Source organism: Rutilus rutilus (assembly GCF_951802725.1).
Source record: "Rutilus rutilus genome assembly, chromosome: 24".
NCBI classification, from domain to species: domain Eukaryota; kingdom Metazoa; phylum Chordata; class Actinopteri; order Cypriniformes; family Leuciscidae; genus Rutilus; species Rutilus rutilus.
In genome coordinates this window covers 15,950,869-15,974,163 of record NC_140228.1, presented here as the reverse complement: position 1 = coordinate 15,974,163, position 23,295 = coordinate 15,950,869, and the positions used below count along the sequence as shown (strand labels likewise).

The 23,295-nt window shown below is 37.0% G+C and overlaps 1 protein-coding gene across 1 annotated transcript in view; it reads left to right on the top strand.

Annotated features, from left to right (window-relative positions):
* sema5a (sema domain, seven thrombospondin repeats (type 1 and type 1-like), transmembrane domain (TM) and short cytoplasmic domain, (semaphorin) 5A) overlaps positions 1-23,295 on the top strand; it is a 133,435-nt gene that overhangs the window by 83,280 nt on the left and 26,860 nt on the right. The window contains exons 11-15 of the mRNA XM_084398967.1: positions 3,964-4,171; positions 7,651-7,768; positions 10,672-10,853; positions 12,732-12,875; positions 17,811-17,958. Coding sequence (XP_084255093.1) covers positions 3,964-4,171; positions 7,651-7,768; positions 10,672-10,853; positions 12,732-12,875; positions 17,811-17,958 — 800 coding nt within the window. The remainder of the gene's footprint in view (positions 1-3,963; positions 4,172-7,650; positions 7,769-10,671; positions 10,854-12,731; positions 12,876-17,810; positions 17,959-23,295) is intronic.

Sequence of the window (23,295 nt, the reverse complement as noted above, 5' to 3'; positions counted from 1 at the left end):
CTCCCGTGTAGTTCTGGGCTGATTTCTCACCTTTCTTAGGATCATTGAGACCCCACGAGGTGAGATCTTGCATGGAGCCTCAGTCCGAGGGAGATTGACGGTCATGTTTAGCTTCTTCCATTTTCTAATGATTGCTCCAACAGTGGACCTTTTTTCACCAAGCTGCTTGGCAATTTCCCCGTAGCCCTTTCCAGCCTTGTGGAGGTGTACAATTTTGTCTCTAATGTCTTTGGACAGCTCTTTGGTCTTGGCCATGTTAGTAGTTGGATTCTTACTGATTGTATGGGGTGGACAGGTGTCTTTATGCAGCTAACGACCTCAAACAGGTGCATCTAATTTAGGATAATAAATGGAGTGGAGGTGGACATTTTAAAGGCAGACTAACAGGTCTTTGAGGGTCAGAATTCTTGTTGATAGACAGGTGTTCAAATACTTATTTGCAGCTGTATCATACAAATAAATAGTTAAAAAATCATATATTGTGATTTCTGGATTTTTTTTTTAGATTATGTCTCTCACAGTGGACATGCACCTACGATGACAATTTCAGACCCCTCCATGATTTCCAAGTGGGAGAACTTGCAAAATAGAAGGGTGTTCAAATACTTATTTTCCTCACTGTATATATTAGTGCTGTCAAATCGATTAATCATGATTATCAAACATAAAAGTTTTAGTTTACATATATATGTGTGTATATACATTATTATGTGTGTGTGTGCGTGCGTGCGTGCATGTGTGCATGCGTGTATATACTTTTACACGCATATATTTATACATGTGTGTATATATGTATATATATGTGTGTGTGTATACGTATATATACAGACACACACACACACTATATATATATATATATATATATATATATATATATATATATATATATATACACAGTATATACACCTGTGTGTGTGTTTATATATGTATACAGTATATATAGAATGGACGCTGAAATTTCTGATTTGTTGTCACAGGAATAAATTACATTTTAAAATATATTAAAATACAAAAAGCTATATTACTGTTTTACTGTATTTTTAATCAAATAAATGCAGTGTTGGTCAGCGTAAAGGACTTTCAAAACCACTTAAAAAATCTTACCAACCACAAACTTTTGACAACATATAGATAAGTCTGTTATTCCATTCACAAATAAGAATATGAATAGTGGATGGTTAAAAGAACAGATCTAAGTCAAGAATAAAAATCTGAAATGAACATTAAAGCTTGTAATATGAAAGTAGTCAGAAAATCCCAGGTGGCCGACTTCTCATTAAACCCAGCTTATTAGAATGTTACTTTTACCATAAAAACTTTGTCGAGTGAAGACTTCTGCATTGCCATAAGGAAGTCATAGGGGAAAACTGACTCTAATAATTGCCGGTCCACTTGAATCAATGGTCTTTGAAGCAAGCAACAGTTGGTCACCAGGCTGAATAAAGGCATTCGACACATAGCAGTGATGAAACATCAAAGGCAGAATGTACTTACATAAGGAAAAAATGTTCTGTAAGCGGTCATTTGCTATCCAGATGCACACCAGAGCCTGGAAATCTCCAAGCCTGTCTGCTCTGGCCTGTGCACTGCTGAAAAACACTGAACAGCTAGTTACCTGTCAACAGAAATTACATTACTGGGATACACTTGTTGTTAAAGAACTGTGTAAAATAAACACTTGTTAAAGGGAAGGACACACTTGTTAAATTGTACAACATAAACACACAGGACAGTCAGGGTTTAAAAGCTGTTTGGTAATTGGGCAAGCAGCGCGTCTTTGATTTTATTTCTGGAATACACCAACTGTTTTCGAATATTGGCAGGAATCAAAGCCTCATGCTGATTCAACAGCATTCACATTGTCTGTCTAGTCTGGCAATGAGGGAAGAAAGGAATGGTATTAGAAAAAAAAGAAAGAAAAGAAAACATTCACCCCAAAAAATGTCAGTCAAAATGTCATGTCATTTCAAACCTGTATGAGTTTATTCCTTTGTGGAACAAAAAAAAAAGGAAATGTTTAATGGCCATTCAATGTTTAACAGCAAACGTTTTGCGAGGGAATGCAAAGTTCTCAGTGGAACATATATTATATTATATTATATTATATTATATTATATTATATTATATTATATTATATTATATTATATTATATTATATTATATTATATTATATTATATTATATTATATTATATTATATTTCGATCACCATGTCGCTTTTTAGGGGCTCCTTACATGCCACATATTCCAAGTCGTCTAGAACTCAAAAATGTTTGTGAAAGTTCAAAAGAACGATTCAATGACAAATTGGACATCGCTACTTCTCTCTTGAACACACCACACTGTAAAAAAATTTGTAACACTCCCAAATCAAAAATTTCAATTGACCGATAACATCTACATTTTTCAATTGGCCCAAGTGAAATTCTGTAAATTCTAAAATTAAATGTACAGATTTTCACTTGGGCCAATTGAAAAATTTAGATGTTATCGGTCAATTGAAATTTTTGATTTGGGAGTGTTACAAATTTTTTACAGTGCAAAGGTTGATATAAAGATTTTCAGTCAATAATGACTATCATTTTGGAATGTGCTTTTGTCACTTTATTAGTTTAGTCTTTTTTAAATATTTCTATTCAGCTTTAAACTATATTTATACATATTAGCACAGAGTATAACATTAGTACAACTTCAACTTAACCTTATTTATATCAGTTAGTTGTCAAAGCAACATTTCTAATTAACTAATTAACTAAGTTAAGTTTTTCATGTAGTATTTTGTATTTTGTTTTATTTCAGCTTTATTTATTTTTTTATGTCTATTTATTGCTATATATATATATATATATATATATATATATATATATATATATATATATATGTGTGTATATAGTAATTTTAGTTCAAAATAACACCACTGGTCTGTTTCTCACATAAACCTCTCAAATGACTTCAAAAGTCTTGGAATATTGCGCACACATTGTATGCATCACTTTTATGATATGTAAATGGTGATTCTTGCCAGCTTCAATAATGTAGTTGTTTGGAAAATAGCATCCGCCACAATTCTTCAGAATCTCTCCTTTTGTGTTCCGTGAAAGAAAGTCATACACATTTGGAACAACATGAGGATGAGTAGATGATGACAGAGTTTTAATTTCTGGGTGAATTCATTATTTAAAGCTTCAAATCGCAGTCTCTCGCAAATCTCTCACGGACTTCAGGATAAAGACGTGCTCTAAAGATCAAAGTATTTCAGAGGTGCTATAATATAAATCCTCTGGTATGGCAACTACTCCTTTATGTGCCATGTTTATAGTGTTAGCCTAAATTCAATTCATGCCAGACAACAGTAGCTTGACGTGTGAGGAACGTAGCTGGAATTTTCACAGTTGAGTGAAATGAAATAGAGCACTGAAGTCTGTTTTGACAAGGGCAGGGACCTAATCAGAGGCTCTTTTAGTATCTAAAAGTTTGACTTCTATAAAATATCTGACAAACAGCTTTGGCGAGCCGTGAATAGAAGAATAGCAAAAACTACTCCAATGATAAAATAGATATTATATAGCTTATTGAACCAAATCAGGTCACTTTTTGTGACATTATGAGACACATGCTCCAGAGAGGGATTCAGCCGATAATTCTGTTCTCCTTTTGATTGCACAAAAGCCACCCTTTGGAGAAGATAATGAATCTTCTCTGGAGAGTAGTCCGCCCTGTTTGCCTTTTCTGATCCAAATAGCACATCCACATTTAAGTTGACAGCCCAGGTGGCAGACTAGCACTTTATAGAATTTTCATGTGATTGAAGAGATCTGAGGTCATTCTCCACTCCTGCTTCTCTGACATAATTCCGTTCCAATCTCACCAGGTCATCAGATATGCCCCCACGTGATCACCTAAACTATTTTTCTCTCTCTCCTCCCTTAAAGTCTAACACACTTGTTCTCGAATTCCTCTTTCTAGATTACGGCACCATTAAGAAGGTCCTCTCCCCGCTGAACCAGACCATGGGCAGCTGTTTGCTGGATGAGATTGAGCTTTTCCCTCAGAAGAAGAGGCAGCCAATCCGCAGCCTGCTTATTCTTCACAGCCGCAGTGAGCTATTTGTTGGAGTCAGAGAACAGGTCATCAAAATCCCCCTGATGCGCTGCAACTTCCACAAATCTAGAGAGTAAGTACTGCATCTTCTCGGCAGACAGATGTGCAGCATCTCAAGGTAGAAATTCATAACTACTTTCTTAAAGAAAACAGCTCGCCCAAAATGAAAATGTCTATGTCTTTCAAAAAACGACTTTTTATCTTTGGAACGAAAAAGGAGTTGCTTCTTGCATATACAATAAGTGAATGGTGACAAGTGATGCCCAGCACATTTTTCATATGAATTTAGATGACTTAGAGTATAGTCAACAAGTCATATGGAATTTTAGGATGTTTTTTTGTCCTTTTTGGAGCTTGACCGATCCTACTTCCACTTTGATTATACCCTTTCATCAAAACAACATATTAACTTTCTGCACCAGACACAACTATTCTTTTTGTGCACTTTACCATGTGGACGTTAAAGAAAAGTATGTATCCTATTTTTTCACAATCCAGTCTATTCACAAAAAGTAAAACCAAGTCCCAGCTTACTTTGTAGCTGACTATTTTGTTACACCGCTGAATGTTTTATTGGTAATTCTTCTCAATAAGATTCTATTTGTTAGCTTTAGTTAATGCATTAGTAATCTTGAACTAACAACAGACAATTTTTTCAGCATTTAATAATTTAGTTTGATGCCTTAATTATATGTAATTACACTAATGTTTTAATTGTTAATTCATGTTCGTTCGTAACTAACGCTAATTTATGAAATTAAATAGAAATTAATAAATGCCGTAAAAGTATGTTTCATTGTTAAACTCATTAAAACAATGCATTAAACTTAATACCTAATGCATTAAACCTAAACTGAACTTCATTGTTATGTGTTACCTGTTCGTTTCCCTTGCAAATGCCACATTTTATGTCGGAAGTTAAATGCAGATGCCATTTCATGATGGCTTTTAATAATAACAACATTTTGATTCCTGGCAAGATAAATCATACTACTAATCTTACATGCCTGCAACTTAATTTTTCATTGCACCAGAATAAACATAATGTCACTAAGATCGTCTGCCAGAGGGCAACAAAGAACAATCACCATGTTTGACATTGTGCCTCCAGGCCTTCATATCAAGAGCTCTTCTCTAATCTTTGCTCATAAGGGGAGATGGCAGCCTGTTCATCATCTCTCTTCATTTGCATTCCAATGAAAAGCGCTGAGTTATGTGAATATGAGCTGAGTTTTGCCTGATGCGCTTTTTCTATCCTGTTAAGCGGTTTAAAGATTGGGAGAGATCAATTACTCACACCTCTATGCTTTCTGACACAAAAGAGGAGAGCTTATGCAAACTTTTTTATTTTTTATAAACGGACACATGCCACAACTTTTAAAAATGACTGGTTTACTCTGCTGACACACATTGTGTGTCTCTGGGCCGTTCTCTGTTTCTGATGAAAGTCATCAAGACTCAAGGGAAATATTGCCAGATTAAGTTATACCAATGCAAGCTATATTTATAATAAGAAGCATGTGTGCACTTAAAGGTGTTTAACTATTTAAAAGGCTTATATTGTGTGGTTTTATCATTCCATAAATTTCCCTGAGGTCCACTTATAAAATTATTCAAGTTTTTGTTCCACTTAGTGTCATAATGTAGATTACAGCAGTGTTTCCCAGCCGTGTTCCTGGAGGCACACCAACACTACATATTTTCAAACTCTTCCTAATCGAACGGACCTGATTCAACTCATTAGCACATCAGTAGAGACTCCAAGACCTGAAATAGATAGGTCAGATAAGGGAGACATCCAAAATTGTGCAGTGTCGGTGTGCCTCCAGGAACATGAGGAAATACTTTCCAGGACCATCCTTTCTCTGCCTTTTAGAGGTCAACAGGCTGTTTTTTGATGCTGTGCCTTTAAGATTTAAAGTCCCCCTGTAGTCAATAATTTGATCCCTTAAAACTCGTCTTTGATCTCCAAAATGACGTATTTAAACGTTTTTCCTTTTTCTTTATGCCTTTAAATAGCTTGAGTGAAACTCTACACCATGAATATGCTAATTATCCCCGCCTCCAATCACGCCAGCTCAGAGATTCACTCGGCCAACTTACTGAGGTAAACACTGCACAATGGTATCGCTTTTTACAACATCGGACACATAATAGTAATTAATATGATTAGCCTTTTGCTTGACTATGTTATCAAACAGCTAATAATGTGTTGCTAATGTTACACAAACCACATTCCCATTCGCCATCTCAGAGTCAGACAGCTGCCTTCTAACAATCATCAGAAACGCTTTGAACAACTCAGAACGTCAATGAAGAAAGGCGTATAGTTGATCATAACATCGCAATACACATCATACACCTGCTATATTAGTAAATCTACCCGATTTTTCATATCAACAGAAAAATATAACGAGATAACCTGGCTTCTCGAGACTCCCCTGATAGTTCGCTGTTAATGATATGCTAAAGCTCGCCGGCACGTTAACGTGATTGGTTACAAGAAAGTTTGTGACGTCAGAAACACCAGCCATTTCAAATCTCGTCTTTGAGATTACCTTTGATTCAACGCAGTTTTAAAGAGAAAATACTCAGCAATGGTGTTGACTTATGAATTTGCACATGGTTTGTCTTAAAGCACATTAAAAACACCACATAGACATATAAACAACATTAAAAACTTGATTATCACCACAGGGGGACTTTAAATTAACACCCTTTTTTTTTTTTTGCATGGTTGACCTGCTTACTCATGGGCTGCGTCCGAAATCGGTTACTCTCTTGAGTAGGTACTTGTTTTGAACAAGTAATTACTTTGTGACTGTTAAAAAAGTTTGTTCTATATACTATGATTGTGTGTAATATGAATGTAATCTGGACATACTACATTCTCCATGTTTACATTACCAACCGTGACCTACCAGAGTCAGTTCTTTCGCTTCACTGCCATTCACAAATCCTCTTCCGTGGCCTCATGGGATAGTCAAGAGTCCATCGTATGCACACTTCAGAATCTCGCTGGAAGTAATAGGTCATCTGGTTACTTTTTGCCTCCTCTTTTATAAATACTGTGAATTCAGAAATACTTGTTCGCCTTCTATATAGTAGGAAGTATGCAATTTCGGATGCAGCCATGGCCTTTTCAGAAGGATGTAGAGGTGCTTCACACAGCTAGGAACAGCACAACTTTGGTGGCCTTTTACAGTTAATTAATAATAATAAGAACAATTATTATTGTATTTTATTTTATTTTTGCTGGTGTTTAATATATCATACTTGCTCCTTGTTTCACCTCTACTGTCTTCAAGTTTCAGATGTCTGAAAGGATTCCATAAGCCGTTCTTCCAGTTTAGTGTCAATAGATGGTGTTTTTTTGACTGGGGAGGAAATTTTCAGTGTTGAAACATACAGTATGCTTTCATAAAGGAAAATTGGATTTCTCGTTATATGACCTCCTCACTTCTGCTCTTCTTTTGTCTTCTTTCAGTTGATTAATGTTGCCATGAACTTTTATATCACGGTGAGCATCTGCTCTTTCTCTCTCTCCGTCAGTGCCTGTGTGGGGGCCAGGGATCCGTACTGCGGCTGGGATCTGGTGCTTAAGAAATGCACCACCCTGGAAGAGAGCGTCAGCATGAGCCAATGGGAGCAGAGCATCACACGGTGTCCTGTGAGTATCTAGAATGCACTTCAATCATTCACGCAGTGCCTCGGCTCTCAAAAGCCAAATGTTGTTTTTTTTCATATCAAGACTCTTGATGCTGATCCAGTCTGTCGGTGAAGAACAGTGACAAATGTGGCTGCTTCAACCGTAACGTCTGTCTTGCAAGATCAACTTTTTTTCCCTCATAACTGCAGACACCCTTAGAGGAGTTTTATAACAATGTTGAGGAAACATTGCAGGTGCTGAGACAATGCAGATCTGATTTTGCTGCTTTTGCAGGAAAACTAACTTTTTATCCCTATGTACTAAAAAATAAAATTTAAGGCCAACTGCGCATGTGCGCAAGGAAACAAAGCGAAGCACAAATTGCTGTCAGCCATGGTTCTTTTGAGTGGCGTTCTCTGGTAACTTGGCTTCATATTCCCACACTCCTTTGTGCTGACATGTGCCCCTGCCTGAGGCCTCCCAGCCTGTAGATCACTCCCAGAATGCTTTGTCCAATCCATCAGGTCTCTCCCATTTACAGTGGCTCTGAAAATATTTGGACACTTTTTCTTCACGTGGTTTCATGTTCTAAAGTTTACATGCAGCCTTCTATGAGATACCACAGCTCTGAAAACACGATCCACACACACACACACACATCTGTAGACACGCATACCATATACTATGTCAGGCATTTTTTTCTCACAGGGTCTTTAGGTAAGAGACCTTGTAGCTGTAGCTGAGAAATGACATTTTGTGTAATAGCAAGTTGCCTCCCACACTGCCTGGAGAAAGCAGCATGGAATTGTTTAACACGCACAGGGAAGTGCAAAAGTGTGGGAGGCTTCACTCTCAGAGTCACTAGAATGCAAGATTTAGTATTGATTTACTTTCACACATGTTGTTTAAACATATTGGTTACACATTTTGAGGTCCAGATTTCCTTTGTTGTTGAAAATAAAAATCTAAAATGTGCCCTAAAAAGGTTAAGCCATTATGTTCTTGTGGAAGATGCAGGTTTGAATCTTGCCTGCAAAATATTGGAGAATCACATGATAGCAGTTTTTGGTGTCATTTTATTTCCCAATAAAATTGACTTATACAGTACACAAAATGACTATAATAAACCTTTTTTGTTTCATTTCATTTAGTTTCATTTAGTTTTTGGTTGGACTGTAACTGCCCTAATATCGTGTTATAAAAGTAAAAAAATATATATATATCTGGGAAAAAAAAACAATGAAATTCTGGTTACATAATTAAAAAAAAGGTTTTAAGTTTAAAACTATGGCCGTTTGATGTTAGCCTGGTCTGGAAGGGCGTAATAGAAAAGCGTTTTCTTTTTTTAAATCATTGGTTACCCGTAAGCCAATCACATAACGTTTGGTTAAGAAGTGTGTTATGCGCCGACTCAGCCGCAATGAACTTCAACTGTAAACACATGTATGATGCGAAAACAAAACCATCGAGCGAAATACCGGACTGAACATGTCTGTGAACGACTTTTGCAGATTATGTGAAGTAAAACTACGCATCCACGGTACAATCAGCGTCTACGTCACGGCTCTCATCCCGCCCTCTGTTCGTTGATTGGCCGGCTGTTTTGAGGCCGGAGGAAAACTGAAAGACAGGTCGATATCTCAGACTGAGTACAGAAGCGAACTGAAATTGAGCGGAAGTCTGAAGTAGTCAGGCTAGTTTGATGTAGTTTTGTTTTAAAATGTTAATCTTGTGTCAAAGTTAGTACGTTTCTAAAAGATATCAGATAATTCAACCATCTGTTGACTTAGCCAGATTAGTTCAGGTTGTCAAATGCGATATTCAATATGAAATTTGATATATACTATTCATGATTCAAAAAGATAAAATGACTGCATATGATTGCATAGTGATGCCATTGTCCTTTGACCTACAATTTTTTGGCCTATCAAAAAACAACCACCACAAAAACCATTTACTTAGGTGTTGTTAATCAAATGAAATTCAACCATGAGAAACAACTGTTTTTGTGCTTGTATCACTCACGCTTATAGGGCATCCCACTCATCTGACCTAGTCCTTTTGGAGACTGTATAGCAAGGAATCTTGTATATTTGTCCACGGGGTGTGATTGTGTCCAGGTGTCTGCGGTTGAGTGAAAGGTCTAAAATGTCTTCAGACTTCAGCACATTAAGTCTAGATGGAGATATACTTAATTCACATTGCCCATCTGGAGGCTGACACAGTATGGAAATAAACAAAGAACCACATTTGTTTTCTCTGGAAAAAAAAAAAAACGTCATCTCACTGTATCATCCCCGTCTTAAAATTGGCAGAAACCCCATCTATATTTAAAGGAAAAATGAGGTCTTTGAAAATGAGGTTTGTTTTTACTTTTCCACCGCATTGGAAATGTGACTCTCTTATGCGTTCGGTACACAAAGAGCACAGACAATTTCTCTCCACACAGAGGTTCATTTATTCTTCTCTATTCATAATGCAACGACTATCTTTTCCACAGAACTCATCGTGTCTTATGCGTTAGACAACATTACCTTCTCCTTTTGTTCACAAAATATGTTGTCCTGTATCTGATACCTCAGATGTTAATAACCAGAGTGCAATAACAAAATTACATTAGCTATTCATTACTGCATTCTCATATAATGCCTCAAATGAAAATATTTGCTTATTGTAAAGTGTGCTCATTTTTCAAATGGGAGCCTGTGATATTTTCAGCTATCACAAATCTAATATGCTGAAAGCTACAGTATATTTTAGTTTGGATTTATCTAATAACTGGGAAATGTGACCTTATCTGCACATTCTGCAGTAATCATTTATTTTCATTCAGATTTTGTTTACTTGTTTCTGTGCCCATTTACTATTTATGTGCTTTCTTTCTTGTGTGTGTGTGTTATGTATGTGTGTGCGTATATGGCTAGGTGAGGAATGTGACTGTGGATGGTCATTTTGGAGCCTGGTCAGGATGGAAAGCTTGTAGTCATAGCGATGGCGGAAGTGTTGGTTCATGCCAGTGTCGGACTCGAGCATGTGACAGCCCGAGCCCTCAGTGTGGAGGGCAGCCGTGCCAAGGAATCAGTGTTGAGGTGGCAAACTGCTCCAGGTATATAACGTCCTACAAATGTACATACAAAAGCACAAACAGGAAGTTACACTTTAAGCATAACAGATATATGTTTAAGCATAACATAACACACCTTTAAGCTTGTTTATATGGAAGCTTGTTTCCTCTTCAAAGTAAAAAAAATAACAGGATATTCACAACATTATTTTGTGGTAATTGCAATTTTATGTCACAATATAACTTTATATCTTATAGATTCAACTTTATTTCTCTTCATATGACACTTGCAACCTTATGTCTCACCATTTTTACTTTATTTCGACAATATCTCACAATTATATTTGTTATTTTACATCTCACAATGTGGCTTTTATATCTTGCAATTGCGGATTTAATTCCCTCAATTGGAAGTTTATTGTAATGTGATTTTATATCTCGCAATTGCGACTTGATTTCTTGTAATTGTCAATTTGTCATTTCACATTTCTGATTTTATATCTCTCAATTGCAACTTTGATTCTTGTAATTGCAACTTTATATATCACAACGGGACTTTTTGTCTTGTGATTACAACTTGAATTCTGGTTATTGTTATTGTAAATGTTACAGATGTAATTTCATATATCACAATTGTGACTATCACATAATTTCGACTTAGTATCTCAAATGTACAGCTCATCGCTGTTGGGCGGAAACGTATCTCCTAAAACGCTACTTTTCAGGAAATGGAAAAACACTGTATTTGTTTAAAAATTAAACACAGCATTATCAAAATTTATATTGTGGCTTTATATGTGGTCAGACACTTGGATGTGTCATTAGATTATTAACATTTTACCAAATCAAACTCAAATGGACCTAAGAGGTTTTTGACTAGTGAATATCAGAGAATGTGTTTTGTTTGTCATTAAAACAACCACATCGGACGCAGTAAGTCCACCACATTACGTTTCATCAACTTACAGGTTATTACATGTATTGTAGCTATGTGGGTGTTTGGCTATGTATTCGTCGACTGTACTTATTCAAAGAACCAGTTCTTTATTTACAATTGTATTGCAAACAAGCAGAAAGAAGTGAGTGGAAGTTAAGAGGTTTACTGACAGTTTGGAGATCCAATGAAGTTATGAGGTTTAGTCAAAAGCTCTTTTTAATACTTTTCACTGGTTAAATATTTGTAAAACCCACTGACAGACGTAAAGGGTGACCAACAGTAAGGATATATAGAAAAAAATTCAAATGACAAAATAAGGAGGTTTCTGTCCAACAGTGACGAACTTTGTATCTCATATTTGTTACTTTACCCCCCGGTTTCACAGACTAAAATTCATGTTTGAGCTGTTTTAATTGAAAGCAACTTGTACTGACATATCTTAAAATATGTCAGTGCCATTGTTTTGTCTTATTTTTTTTCTAAGTCATGTTTATAAAAGCTACTTAAATGTTCTCATTAAACTAAGGCCTAACCCTGACTTAATCTAAGCTCTATCTGTGGAACAGGTCTACATCTCACAATGTGACTTTTATATCTATTATTTCCCTCAATTTTGTGACTTGATTTATTGTCATTTTCATTTAAAATATGATGTTTTCTCTAAATTGGAAAGTTTATCGCAATGTGATTTTAAAAATCACATTGTGACTTTAACTATTTATTTTATTTGACAATTTCCTGTTTTAGTCCTTACTCTGAAGTGCAATACCATACCATAAAAGAGCTGTATCTGAGAAACCAAAGTTGCTGTGTGATTCTGAGCTAAATAGTTTTTTTTGTTTCCATTTCGCAGTGCTTCATTGTAAACAGGCTTAGAATGGCCTTAACTAAGATCCTCAGTTAACAAACTAAAGGTCAGATTGTAGCAGCCAGCTGTGCCAGCGTTTGATTAGTGATTACTGCTGTAACGTATCCATTCTCAGAAACGGGGCATGGACGCCATGGACGGCCTGGGCTCCTTGCAGCACCAGCTGCGGGATCGGATTCCAAGTTCGACAGCGTTCCTGCAGCAATCCCACTCCCCGCCATGGAGGACGCGTTTGTGTGGGCCAGAACCGTGAAGAGAGGTAAAGGAAAAGCAAGATAGCTCATTGCATATGCAGAATCATTTTATGTTTGTTTTTTTGTTTTTTGGGGAATTTACATTCAAAATCCACTTAGCTCAGAAATGTGAGGGGGCACGTGCCTGTTTGATAGGGCATGACGCTTCTTTTGTTTGTTCCTTTCATTCTCACCTGCTGCATGTGCAGTTGCTGCTGTCATTTCGTGGCAGTTGACAATAATGAATGATTATAGGCAGCTCATTTCATTGCTTTTTTTCACTCATCCTATTATGCAAGGTTCATCTGTAGAAAGCTTGTTAGTGCATAACTATCAGCACACAAACCAAATGTTTGAATGGAGGAGTGAAAGAGGTTCTTCTTTATCTGCCCCATAATTTGCGTGACTGACACCCAATTAAAAATAAACATGCTAAGGCTTGTTAATTACAGGGACTGCAACCACAGACTCCACACACACACTCAAACACTGTAGGTATGATGCAGCGCCGTCTAATCATGGCAGAATTATGTTTAAACTACGCTGCCCTGAGAATGTGTGAGGTTTCTAAGCAACCGTGCATTGCAGCTGAAAAATTAGACCTGAAGTGGAGGGATGAAGAGAAGACGAAAGAGGCGTCTGTTTAAAACCGTTATGGTCTCTCCATTGGAGGTGCCAACTTCCCCCGACTCGCACTTTTTTCTTCAAACATTTTTATCCCACATTGAAAACATTATTGTGCTAATTCCCTTAAACTCGGCAGATCCTCTGACGGGAAATAAAAACACGAGGAAATGGAAATTATCTCTAATATCTAAGTTGTTTCTCCTAGACAGTGGTTATCAACTGGTTTTGTTTCAGGACCCAAGTGGTGACCAACAATATCAAACAAATTGGTAAACGAAACAGAACAGTTTTGTTTACTTTTGTATGGTAAACCTTTTAGTTTGATTCTTAAAATCAATTGAAATTAGTAACCTTAAAATGAAAAACATTAAAATATTAGAAACATAGCATGAACTGCATAGCCCCAAATATATGCAAAATGATGAACATGACTTAGTTAATCTAATTAGAAATTAGATTTGAGAATTAGAAATTCAACACTTTTGAAAATGTACAGCATTCTTTTTTTCAGCAAGGATATATTAAAATGACCAAAAATGACAGTAAAGATTTTTACTGTTACAATTTTTTTTCCTTTCTATCAATCAAAGATTCCACAAAAAATATTAAGCAGCACAACTGTTTTCGACATTGATAATTATAAGAGAAGTTTCTTGATCAGTCAGCATATTAAAAGGATTTCTGAATACCTAAGAATGCCTAAGTTATGCATGATTAAAAATAAATACATTATTTTAATATTCATCTTTTTTATTTTAGAGAGATTTGGAAAATATGACAAACTGAGCTTGGGTTTGCCAAGAAACTAAAGTCTGCAATCTCATTGGAAAAAGTTATGGAATTCACCCAAGCTCATGAAAAAAAATGAAAAAATCTTGTTTATTTCAAAATGTTCATTTTAGGAGCAACGTCTGAGACAAAGTTGATCCCCATTTGTTTCATTTAAGTGTTTTGACCTGTGAAAGAGCTAGAGCAACTGCTGAACAATAACATTTTCGGGACAGAACATGCATGCCGCTTGCCGCTTGCTTTTGAGTCGCCATAGAAACACAGACATGGCCATAAAGCACGAAGAAGGCTGCAGATTGGTATTTTTTTCTGCAGGTGACTGTGAAGCAGAGGATTTTTGCCACTTCTTGCATTTTCCATCTCCTGCCCCCCGCTTACACTCTTTATCCAAGGCGCCGGGGCACTTGATGCCCTTAGGTGTCTGAGCATAAAGGCTGTGAATAATCAGCAGAAAAAGTTCTGGTGCAAGCTTTGAGTTTGGATCCAGACTAGCTAGTCTACAAGCCCTTGCAAGTTTTTCACACCACCCATCCACTTTAATACAACACCTCGGCCAGCCCAACGGTGCATAATGGCTGTGAAAACATATCCGGGGAGCGCGTCAGGCCCTCAGTTTTCATTTAAGGCTGAAGGGAGCTGAATTAATGGCTCAAATGTGCTTTGTCATTCCCTTTAGCAGGTCGCTGCTTAGGACCAAAAGAAGAAAGCAACATTCCTGTTTTTGTTCCATTTGGACTGCTGCAAATTCTCTATAGTTTGGGGTCTTTTATCTGATATTGAAAGAAGTTTGGATTCACTTGTTAGTACTGTGGGGAACTTTTTTCTTTGTGTCCTGCTCAGCCATTGGGCATCTGTTCAGAGTTATTCAGCTCATATGTACAGTCACACTTTATTCCCTGTTCACCGGACTGCTGCCAGATGGCAAAGTCTTCAGCACTCCGCTGTGGCTCGGTCACCATGAGATGTCCTCCATGAGGGTTAGAGAAAAAGAGAGAGTTAAAGTAAAATGAAAGTAATGGTATTAGTTAAAGTAATACTAAAGTCAAATATGCATATTCTATCATCATTCTGACTCTGAAGGGATTCATGCATGAATCAGATATCACTACTTCTCTAATGGATTCCCATGACTGATTGCTTTTGGTAAAATGATCTGAAATGAATAATAAATAAATATAATTAAAATAGGTCCCATTTTAATTTTTTTTTTATTTTAATTGTATTCTTTGTACTGCTTGCTAATGCTGGCGAAATTCAGCTTTGCCATCTCAGAAATAAATGACATTTTTGTCAGTCTCGGGTTATGCAACCTGAGAATTTAGAGATCCCTGACAGTGGCCCGGTTTATAATCCAGCCCTGGTCCAAAGCCATATACTGTGTCTATCCCGGCACTGGGTGACTGTAAACGCAGAACCAGCTACTTCCATCCATTTGTGCTCAGAAACTCTCCAAAACAAGAAGGAACGCCTGAAGGCAAAGAACTGTTGTTGTAACACTCCAATACTTTGTTCTGCCTGAAATCCATTTGATAAATGAATGTGTTTTTTACAGGCTCCTTCATTCTTTTCATACACCATCTCAAATGTGCTATTAATTACCACTTTTTTCTTTTTCTTTTGATCGTTTGTTTCTTTCTCCTTTTTTTGTGCCAGAGCAGGGGCAAACTTGTTAAACTTAGCAAATCCGATTTGAATGAACACTATTTGCATATGCAAATTGGCAGTGGGTTTCCTTTGGCTATAAATCTTTCTTATATGAATGTCTCGACTTTTTTATTGCCCGCTACATCATTCACAACAAGTTGCCGTGATCAATCGTTTTCCAATGGGAATGTGTACTCCTTCCTACTTTTAAATGCTTTTTCTATTTCTTATTTGAATCTGATTATATTGTCTTATTTTCTAATGTGCATATATGCACAGATCATCAGACATCTTTGTTGAAAGCGGTTGCACTTTTAATAAGGTGCAATCTACGACAAGCATAATTTACATTGAAAGGAGGTGTTTTGTAGTGAAAAGAATGACAATGACTTAATTTAAATACTCCTACAGGGTATTTTTGTTGTATTGATAGTTTGAGTCTTAAGTAGCTCTCTACGCACAGTCTGTCTTTAAGCCATTTGTTCTTCATCCAAGTGCAAAATCCCCACTTTTACAAAGGTACATTGTCGAGATTGGTAGTGATGTACGATTTGCTATGGCTGCGTACTCTGCACATAACCTATCATATACATGCTACTTGTGTGGATGCTGTCAGTTTTGACCGCAAATATAATGTAATTTAATTGGATGTCATGTCTTGACCTTTTATGGCATTTTGCTTGTTAGACATACATGCTTGGTTTTAATGTTATTTTAAGGTGGGGTAGGTTTAATTTCAATTAAATGAACTGCAAAACTCATACACATACCCCCTTTATCACCTCACGTACCCCAGTTTGGGAACCACTGTCATAGGGTTGCCGCGATTTTGCAAAGTAAGACATGTTCCTGGATCAACATCTTTAGTCCTAACCCTATCCCTACCCCTAAACCTAACCCTACCCCCTTAACTTTATAAGTTATATAAGTTATTAAGAATGGTGTAGAAGCCCCTAACCCTTGTAGTAAGTCTAAACTTGACATTAACTGTAAACCGGTTCCTCGAATCTGATAGGTTGATTGAAATGTTGTTCCAGGATCAACAAGGATGTATATAAGGCTTATATAAGGTTTGCTGGTTTCTGATTTCTGTTTAACAATGCAATATTTTCATGAATTTCTTAAAATAATGCACAATGCACAGAACAACATCTGTATTCATTTTTTTCTTTTTTGGAGTCATCACAGGCTCAGGATGTTTGAGGTCATTTTGTTCTGATTATGACCATATCTTCAAAAGGAAGCTTTTAAAGATCCACTGATTGCAGTGAGACCACTTGAGAGCTGGAATGATTGACTGTGTGTGTCCAATCATCATGCTTTATATCAATTACAACTACCGTTCAATTACAATTACTCGTACAACCCACGTGTCTAGGTTTGCAAGTGGACAGACAGGCCCAGAAAACCTCCTCTCGCTCTGCCTGCAGACCTCATTTAGATAAGACACAGTTCCATCATTGCTCATTACACTAAGGTTAACCTAGGCATTTCCTGCCCTTGGAGACCTACACATCTGCTAGCCAGTCATTATTGCATGTTTGCAGTTCCTACATAACTTTGCAACTACATATCAACTACTGTCATGCTCATTAATTTACATCTACTGTATATATCAACTAATTCAGAGTATGTTGGCAGATATTAAGCAGTCTGCTATGCTATAGTGACTGACAGCTGACATGTAGTTGCTAAGTTACATTTTGGTGGAAAAAAGATAGGAAATTATTATATTGCTATGTTGAAGTGAAACTATTTGTGATCTAATAATTTGGGCATCAGAGGATTCATATTCTATTATCAAGGCCATTGTTTTTATGCATAATCAGAATGGGTGAAAATGGGTTTGTGAAAAAAAATCTTTATTTGCATGCTGAGATGTTTGTTTTAATCTTTCTTAGATATTGCAACGAGCACCTGCCCTGCCCCCCGCATGTCTATTGGTCAGCATGGTCTCCATGGGAACGCTGCACAGTTCCATGTGGCGGTGGGATCCAGTCGCGACGACGAACGTGCGAGAACGGAAACGAATGTCCTGGATGCAGCATTGTATGTCACATTCATTTTACTATTCAGCTTGTTTATGAGACCTTGAACTGAGCACCTCGGGAAATGGAAAGTGTGTGTTCAGTGCTTATAAATAGGTTCCATTGCTACAATATTACAAGAAGTAAGAGCATAAGCTTTATAAACTACCCTATGGTGCGCAGAATATCTTTATCATTTGTATCATATATTTCAATTGCATGGTTAGTATCCGGACAGCAACATGGTGTCAGCCCAGATCCGGCCCACATCTGGGCCGTGTGGAATCCACATGTACCAAATGTGGGGCGGATCTGGGCCGACACTATGTTGCTGTCTGGGGTTTAAAACAGTGCACAAGTTGCACCTATTGCAAGCTTTTTTCTACGGAGGACTACATCTACACCAACACTACTATTCGGAAGTTTGGGGTTAAACTTTTTTGGACAGAATACTTTTATTCAGCAAGGATGCATTAAATTACTTAAAAGTGACAGTAAATACTTTTACATTGTTGAAAAAGAATTCTAATAAATGCTGTTCTTTTGAACTTTCAATATAATAAGAAGAAATGTTTCTTAAGCACCAAATCAGCATATTCAAATATTTTCTGAAGGATCATGTGAGTAATGATGCTGAAAATTCAGCTTTATCGTCAGAGGAATAAATTATATTTTAAAATATATTGAAACACAAAACAGTTATTTTAAATTGTAATCATTTTTCACAATATTACTTTATTTTCAATCAAATAAATGCAGGCTTAGTGAGCATAAAAGACATAACTTACAAAAATCTTACCATCCCCAAACCTTTGAACGATAGTGCATGCTCTAACAGTCAAGAGCATCTTACAATCCTAAAATACATATCCTCCTTTGGAAAGCTGGGAGGAACTTGCCGCGTGTGTTAGCCTTCCTAGAGTAAGCTGGGATTTTCCAGGCCATGAGCAAGCTGTGATATTCTTACTCCACTTTTAAACCAGTCACTCACTCGTTGCTAGTTTAGAATAAGTCCAGCTCACATGACCACGGTTCCACTTTCCATGCCATTCGTGGAAGTGGTTTGAATGATTTAAAGAATCTGGCACAGCCTTGAATACTTCATTTAAACAGTTTTTAAGGAATAGTAACACCTTATAGTCAACATAGTCAACCTTTTTTGATCTTCGCCACTTGATCAATGGCACTATACACAATGGCTTAAGAGACAGTTCAGACGTTCCTGTGAATCTTAATGGTAAAGCTCTGTCATATTGTGTGCATGTTTAGCCTCAAGGTCAGCTGCCTCAGATCTATCATCATGTAGACGACCAAAAACGCCAACACACCAAAGCATCATAGGAATGCCACAGAGACTGCAAGGGCAGCGACATCATGTTGATGTATATAATTTTGGATGTGTGTGGGTACCAGGGTGGTGCGTTGCCTGATTTGGATTTTTGTGCTATTTTTGTGCCCTGTGAACACGAAGTTACATATCTGTTTTATCTATACATGCTCTAGAGGTAATACTGAGAACAGATGCTTTAAAAAGTAAGCTTCATATTATTTTCTTTTACTGATGATTGCCAGACTTTGGCAAGGGCTATACGTGCAAACAGCTGTTAATCGTTTTATGAAAAAAATTCCTTTGAAATACTAGTTGGTGGTTGTTTTGTCAGACACAATAAAAACATGATGTGTCATTCAGCTGGTAATTTTACACGGAGATCGTTTGTCACAGTGGTTGTAACCTCTCTCTAATGATAGTGATAAAGCTCACAAGAATGTTGCCAGATGTCAGAGTAGACAGAAAATTAATAATGAGTACCTGGAAACCCTTAATTGGTTGTCTGTTTGTGAGATCCTTCATATGTTCAGTGTAATTATGCTATGATAATAAGACTCAGATATTACCATCACTTTGTCTTAGGGCAAGTGTATTTTCAGAATCAACACAGCTGAAATCTGCATGTGACAGGCTTGAATCTGTGAAGTACACTGTTCAGTGTAAAGATTAACTTTTTTTCTCTCTTTTCTAGTGTTAATTAGGAATGTTTTGTATAATGGAAAAAAATAAGAAGGTGTCTTATACCAAAAATATACTCTTCTCAAAGTGTACATAATGTCAGCCAACACATTTCAACTGTTAACAATACTATTTTTTTTCTTCTATCCACTTTGAATCCACCAGTCAAGAGTGTTGCAACTGGGTATCTGCAGTATTTTTTCAATCGACTGCTCATCACAGATATGTCTTATGTATTTTATATCATAATGCATTATAAATGAATACAAATGTAGGTTTATATTTATATAATAACAATTATTTTGAATAAGTAATTACTTCATGACCACTAAAAAGTACGTCCTATATAGTAGTACTACATGCGCCATGTTGTCATTATCATGTGACTTACCGGTGGCAGTTACGTCGCTTCTCTGCCATTCACAAATCCTCTCCTGTGGCCTCATGGTACCATGGTAACCTTAGTGTCCATCTTATGCACACTTCAGAATCTCGCCGGAAGTAGTAGTACTTTTTGCCTACTCTTTATGAATACTGTGAATTCAACCATACTTCTTTTTCACTCACTGTTTTTGCCTACTATATAACAGGGAAGTATTCGATTTTGGATGCAGCCATCATGTCATTCATCAAGTGCGCCTTTAAGCGTGAAAGATGTTCCAAACAGTTGAAGGAACTGTCACTGTTGCGACCGGGCCAGTGTTGCATGGTCACGAAAGTAAAGGAATATCATTTGCGTGCGTTTTCAAGCCTTGCCAATTTATGCATTCAAGCGAAGGATACACAAAATTGGCGCACAATTTATCTCAAAATGCCCACCTTGGAGAGTATCCTAGTAAACAGTCGGTTATGGCTTAAAGTGAACATAAACAGTAGAGAAAGACAACGCATGTGTATCAGTATATTGGATCTGTGTATCAGTATATTGGATCTGTGCATTAGTCTTAAAGTGACAGCAGCCTAATATTCCTGTCTACAAAGAAAGACAAAGAAATCACTCACTGCTCTTCACTGAATAAATCTTTTATTAACTTTAATAAGGATTAACCTTTATTAAATTTGTACAGTGAAGATTATATGCAGTGTTGTTTTTAAATTTGATTACTTTATTCAATTTCTGTACCTGAAAAACTTGAAAAGCACTGATTATTTCATTTGTATCTTTGTTCTATTGTATTTATTTATTTATTTGTGCCATTGCTTGTAGTTTGATTATTTGTTCTCGTTTCTCCAAGGCCTCTTTTTGGATGGTTTGTCCAAATAAATAGCATGGTCATTAGCGCAATTATTCTGATGCAGTCAAAATGCACTCAAAAAGTACACACGCTGTATAATAGATTGCACAAGCAAAAAAGTTTTTATTTTTTGTCAAGGCCGTTGTGTACCTTGCGTGCAAGTGTTTAGTTCAGGGCCTCAGAAGTTTTATCTCTTATGATCCCATTTGGGCGGTCCTCAGAGAGTTCTTGAGTTTATTAATTTCTTCTGAATATATTTCAAACTACTACATAAAACCATCCACGACCCATAAAATCTCTGCATCCCATTTCTCTACGGTGACTGTGCAGCGTGGGTATTAATTTAACCGACGCTGTGGTCGTAGAGAGACAAGTTTTCTCCAGGGAATTTGAACATTCCCAAATGACAGCATTTTTCATTACACCCCCTGACTGAGTGTATCATGCTCCGTAGTCTTGCCTGACTGATTGTGGGCTTTTCTGTACTAATAATTGAGACTATTTGTCTTAGTGGTCCATTGTGGAACGGCCGGCTGACGTGTCTCAGGTGAACCGCTGGTAATGAATGCAATCACCGTCACCTGTAATGGATTGAAGTTTGTTGCTTTCAGAACAAAACATACCAAAGGCTGCTATCTCTGTGGAGTCGGGGGCATATATTGTCAAAGTTGGGAGCCGAAGAATGGCCAATTACGTTCCAACACACACACACACTTGCTGATACGCTGCATTTTTTTGTGTGGACACAAAGGATTGAGGATTGTGTGTGTGTGCAAAGTGGATGTAATGATGTTAGAAAGCTCCAGAGAGCGCGGGTGGGATTACTCATTAGTCAGCACATGCCTAGAGATTGAACGGGGACTGGCAGAGCTTCATACAGGGCATCCCCTAATCCCTGCCTTCGCTACCCATAATGCATTAGTGACGGACAAGAACTGTATGTAAGACAGTAATTCTGAGGATGAAAAATATACTTGAGGAGTGCGAAGTCTGAAAAAGATGGAGAGAGGAGGAGGATAATGAATAGATTGTCGGCGGGAAAAACAAGAACGGAACAATAGAGAATTAGGGAAAGGAAGAGCCCGATAAAGTGAGATGGATGGAGAATTATAGAAATGAGAAACGTGAGCAGGATGAGTAATGATGGAGCGGAAAAAAGGAGTTGGAAAGAGAGCAAACCATCCGAGAGGCTGTATTATACACACGTAACATCATTATCAACGAGGAAACGTGATTGATTTTGCTCGGTTTAGGTCGTGTCATGTTTTCACATTTCAGACATCACGGGAGGTCCGGTGCACAAGCATCAGGCTGCGTACTTCAGTGTTAAATCACCATTATAATGTGCTGCACACATGTAGGCATTCGCCCAGCTGGTGAGAACATCGACCTCATTGAATCCAATGTAGCATCAGCACCGCAGGCCGATGTGTTTGAGTGCGTTCTGCTGCATTATCACTTTCACTTAATTCCCTCGAAAAAGAGATTTTTGCAGTCATGCTTTGTAGCGAATGGAAGTTTATGAATTTTCTGATGGCTGCTTAGAAGGTGTTTCATTGGAAACCAGAAAGTCTATCAACATATTTGTTTTTTCACGGGTTGTTGAGGGAAGGTGTGATATTACTTTTCTAAGCGATCAGACTTTTAAGATCAGACAATTTCCTCGCCGATAATACTGAATTATAATCTATTGTAATCCACATTCTCCAAAAATATACACTTTATAAATATTTTATATACATTGGTATATTTTTATATATCATCATCATCATACTTTTATTGCAGACTCAAGGTTCAAATGTAAAAAACAAAAATATATATTTATATTTTTGTATATAGTCTAATATGTGTGTGTGCGTGGTCCTGGTAAACCCTACATTGTGAGGACCAAATGTCCCCACAAAGATAGTTACCAGTAATTTTTGACCTTGTGGAAAAAATTATAATTTGTCCCCATGAAGAAAACAGCTTATAGCCTAAATCACACAAAATTTACTTTTTTGAAAATGTAAACATACGGTTTGTGGAAAGTCGCCATAAAACATGAAACCGTGTGTGTGTGTGTGTGTGTGCGTGTTTGTGTGATTGTGTGCGTGCGTTCGTGTGTGTTTGTGTG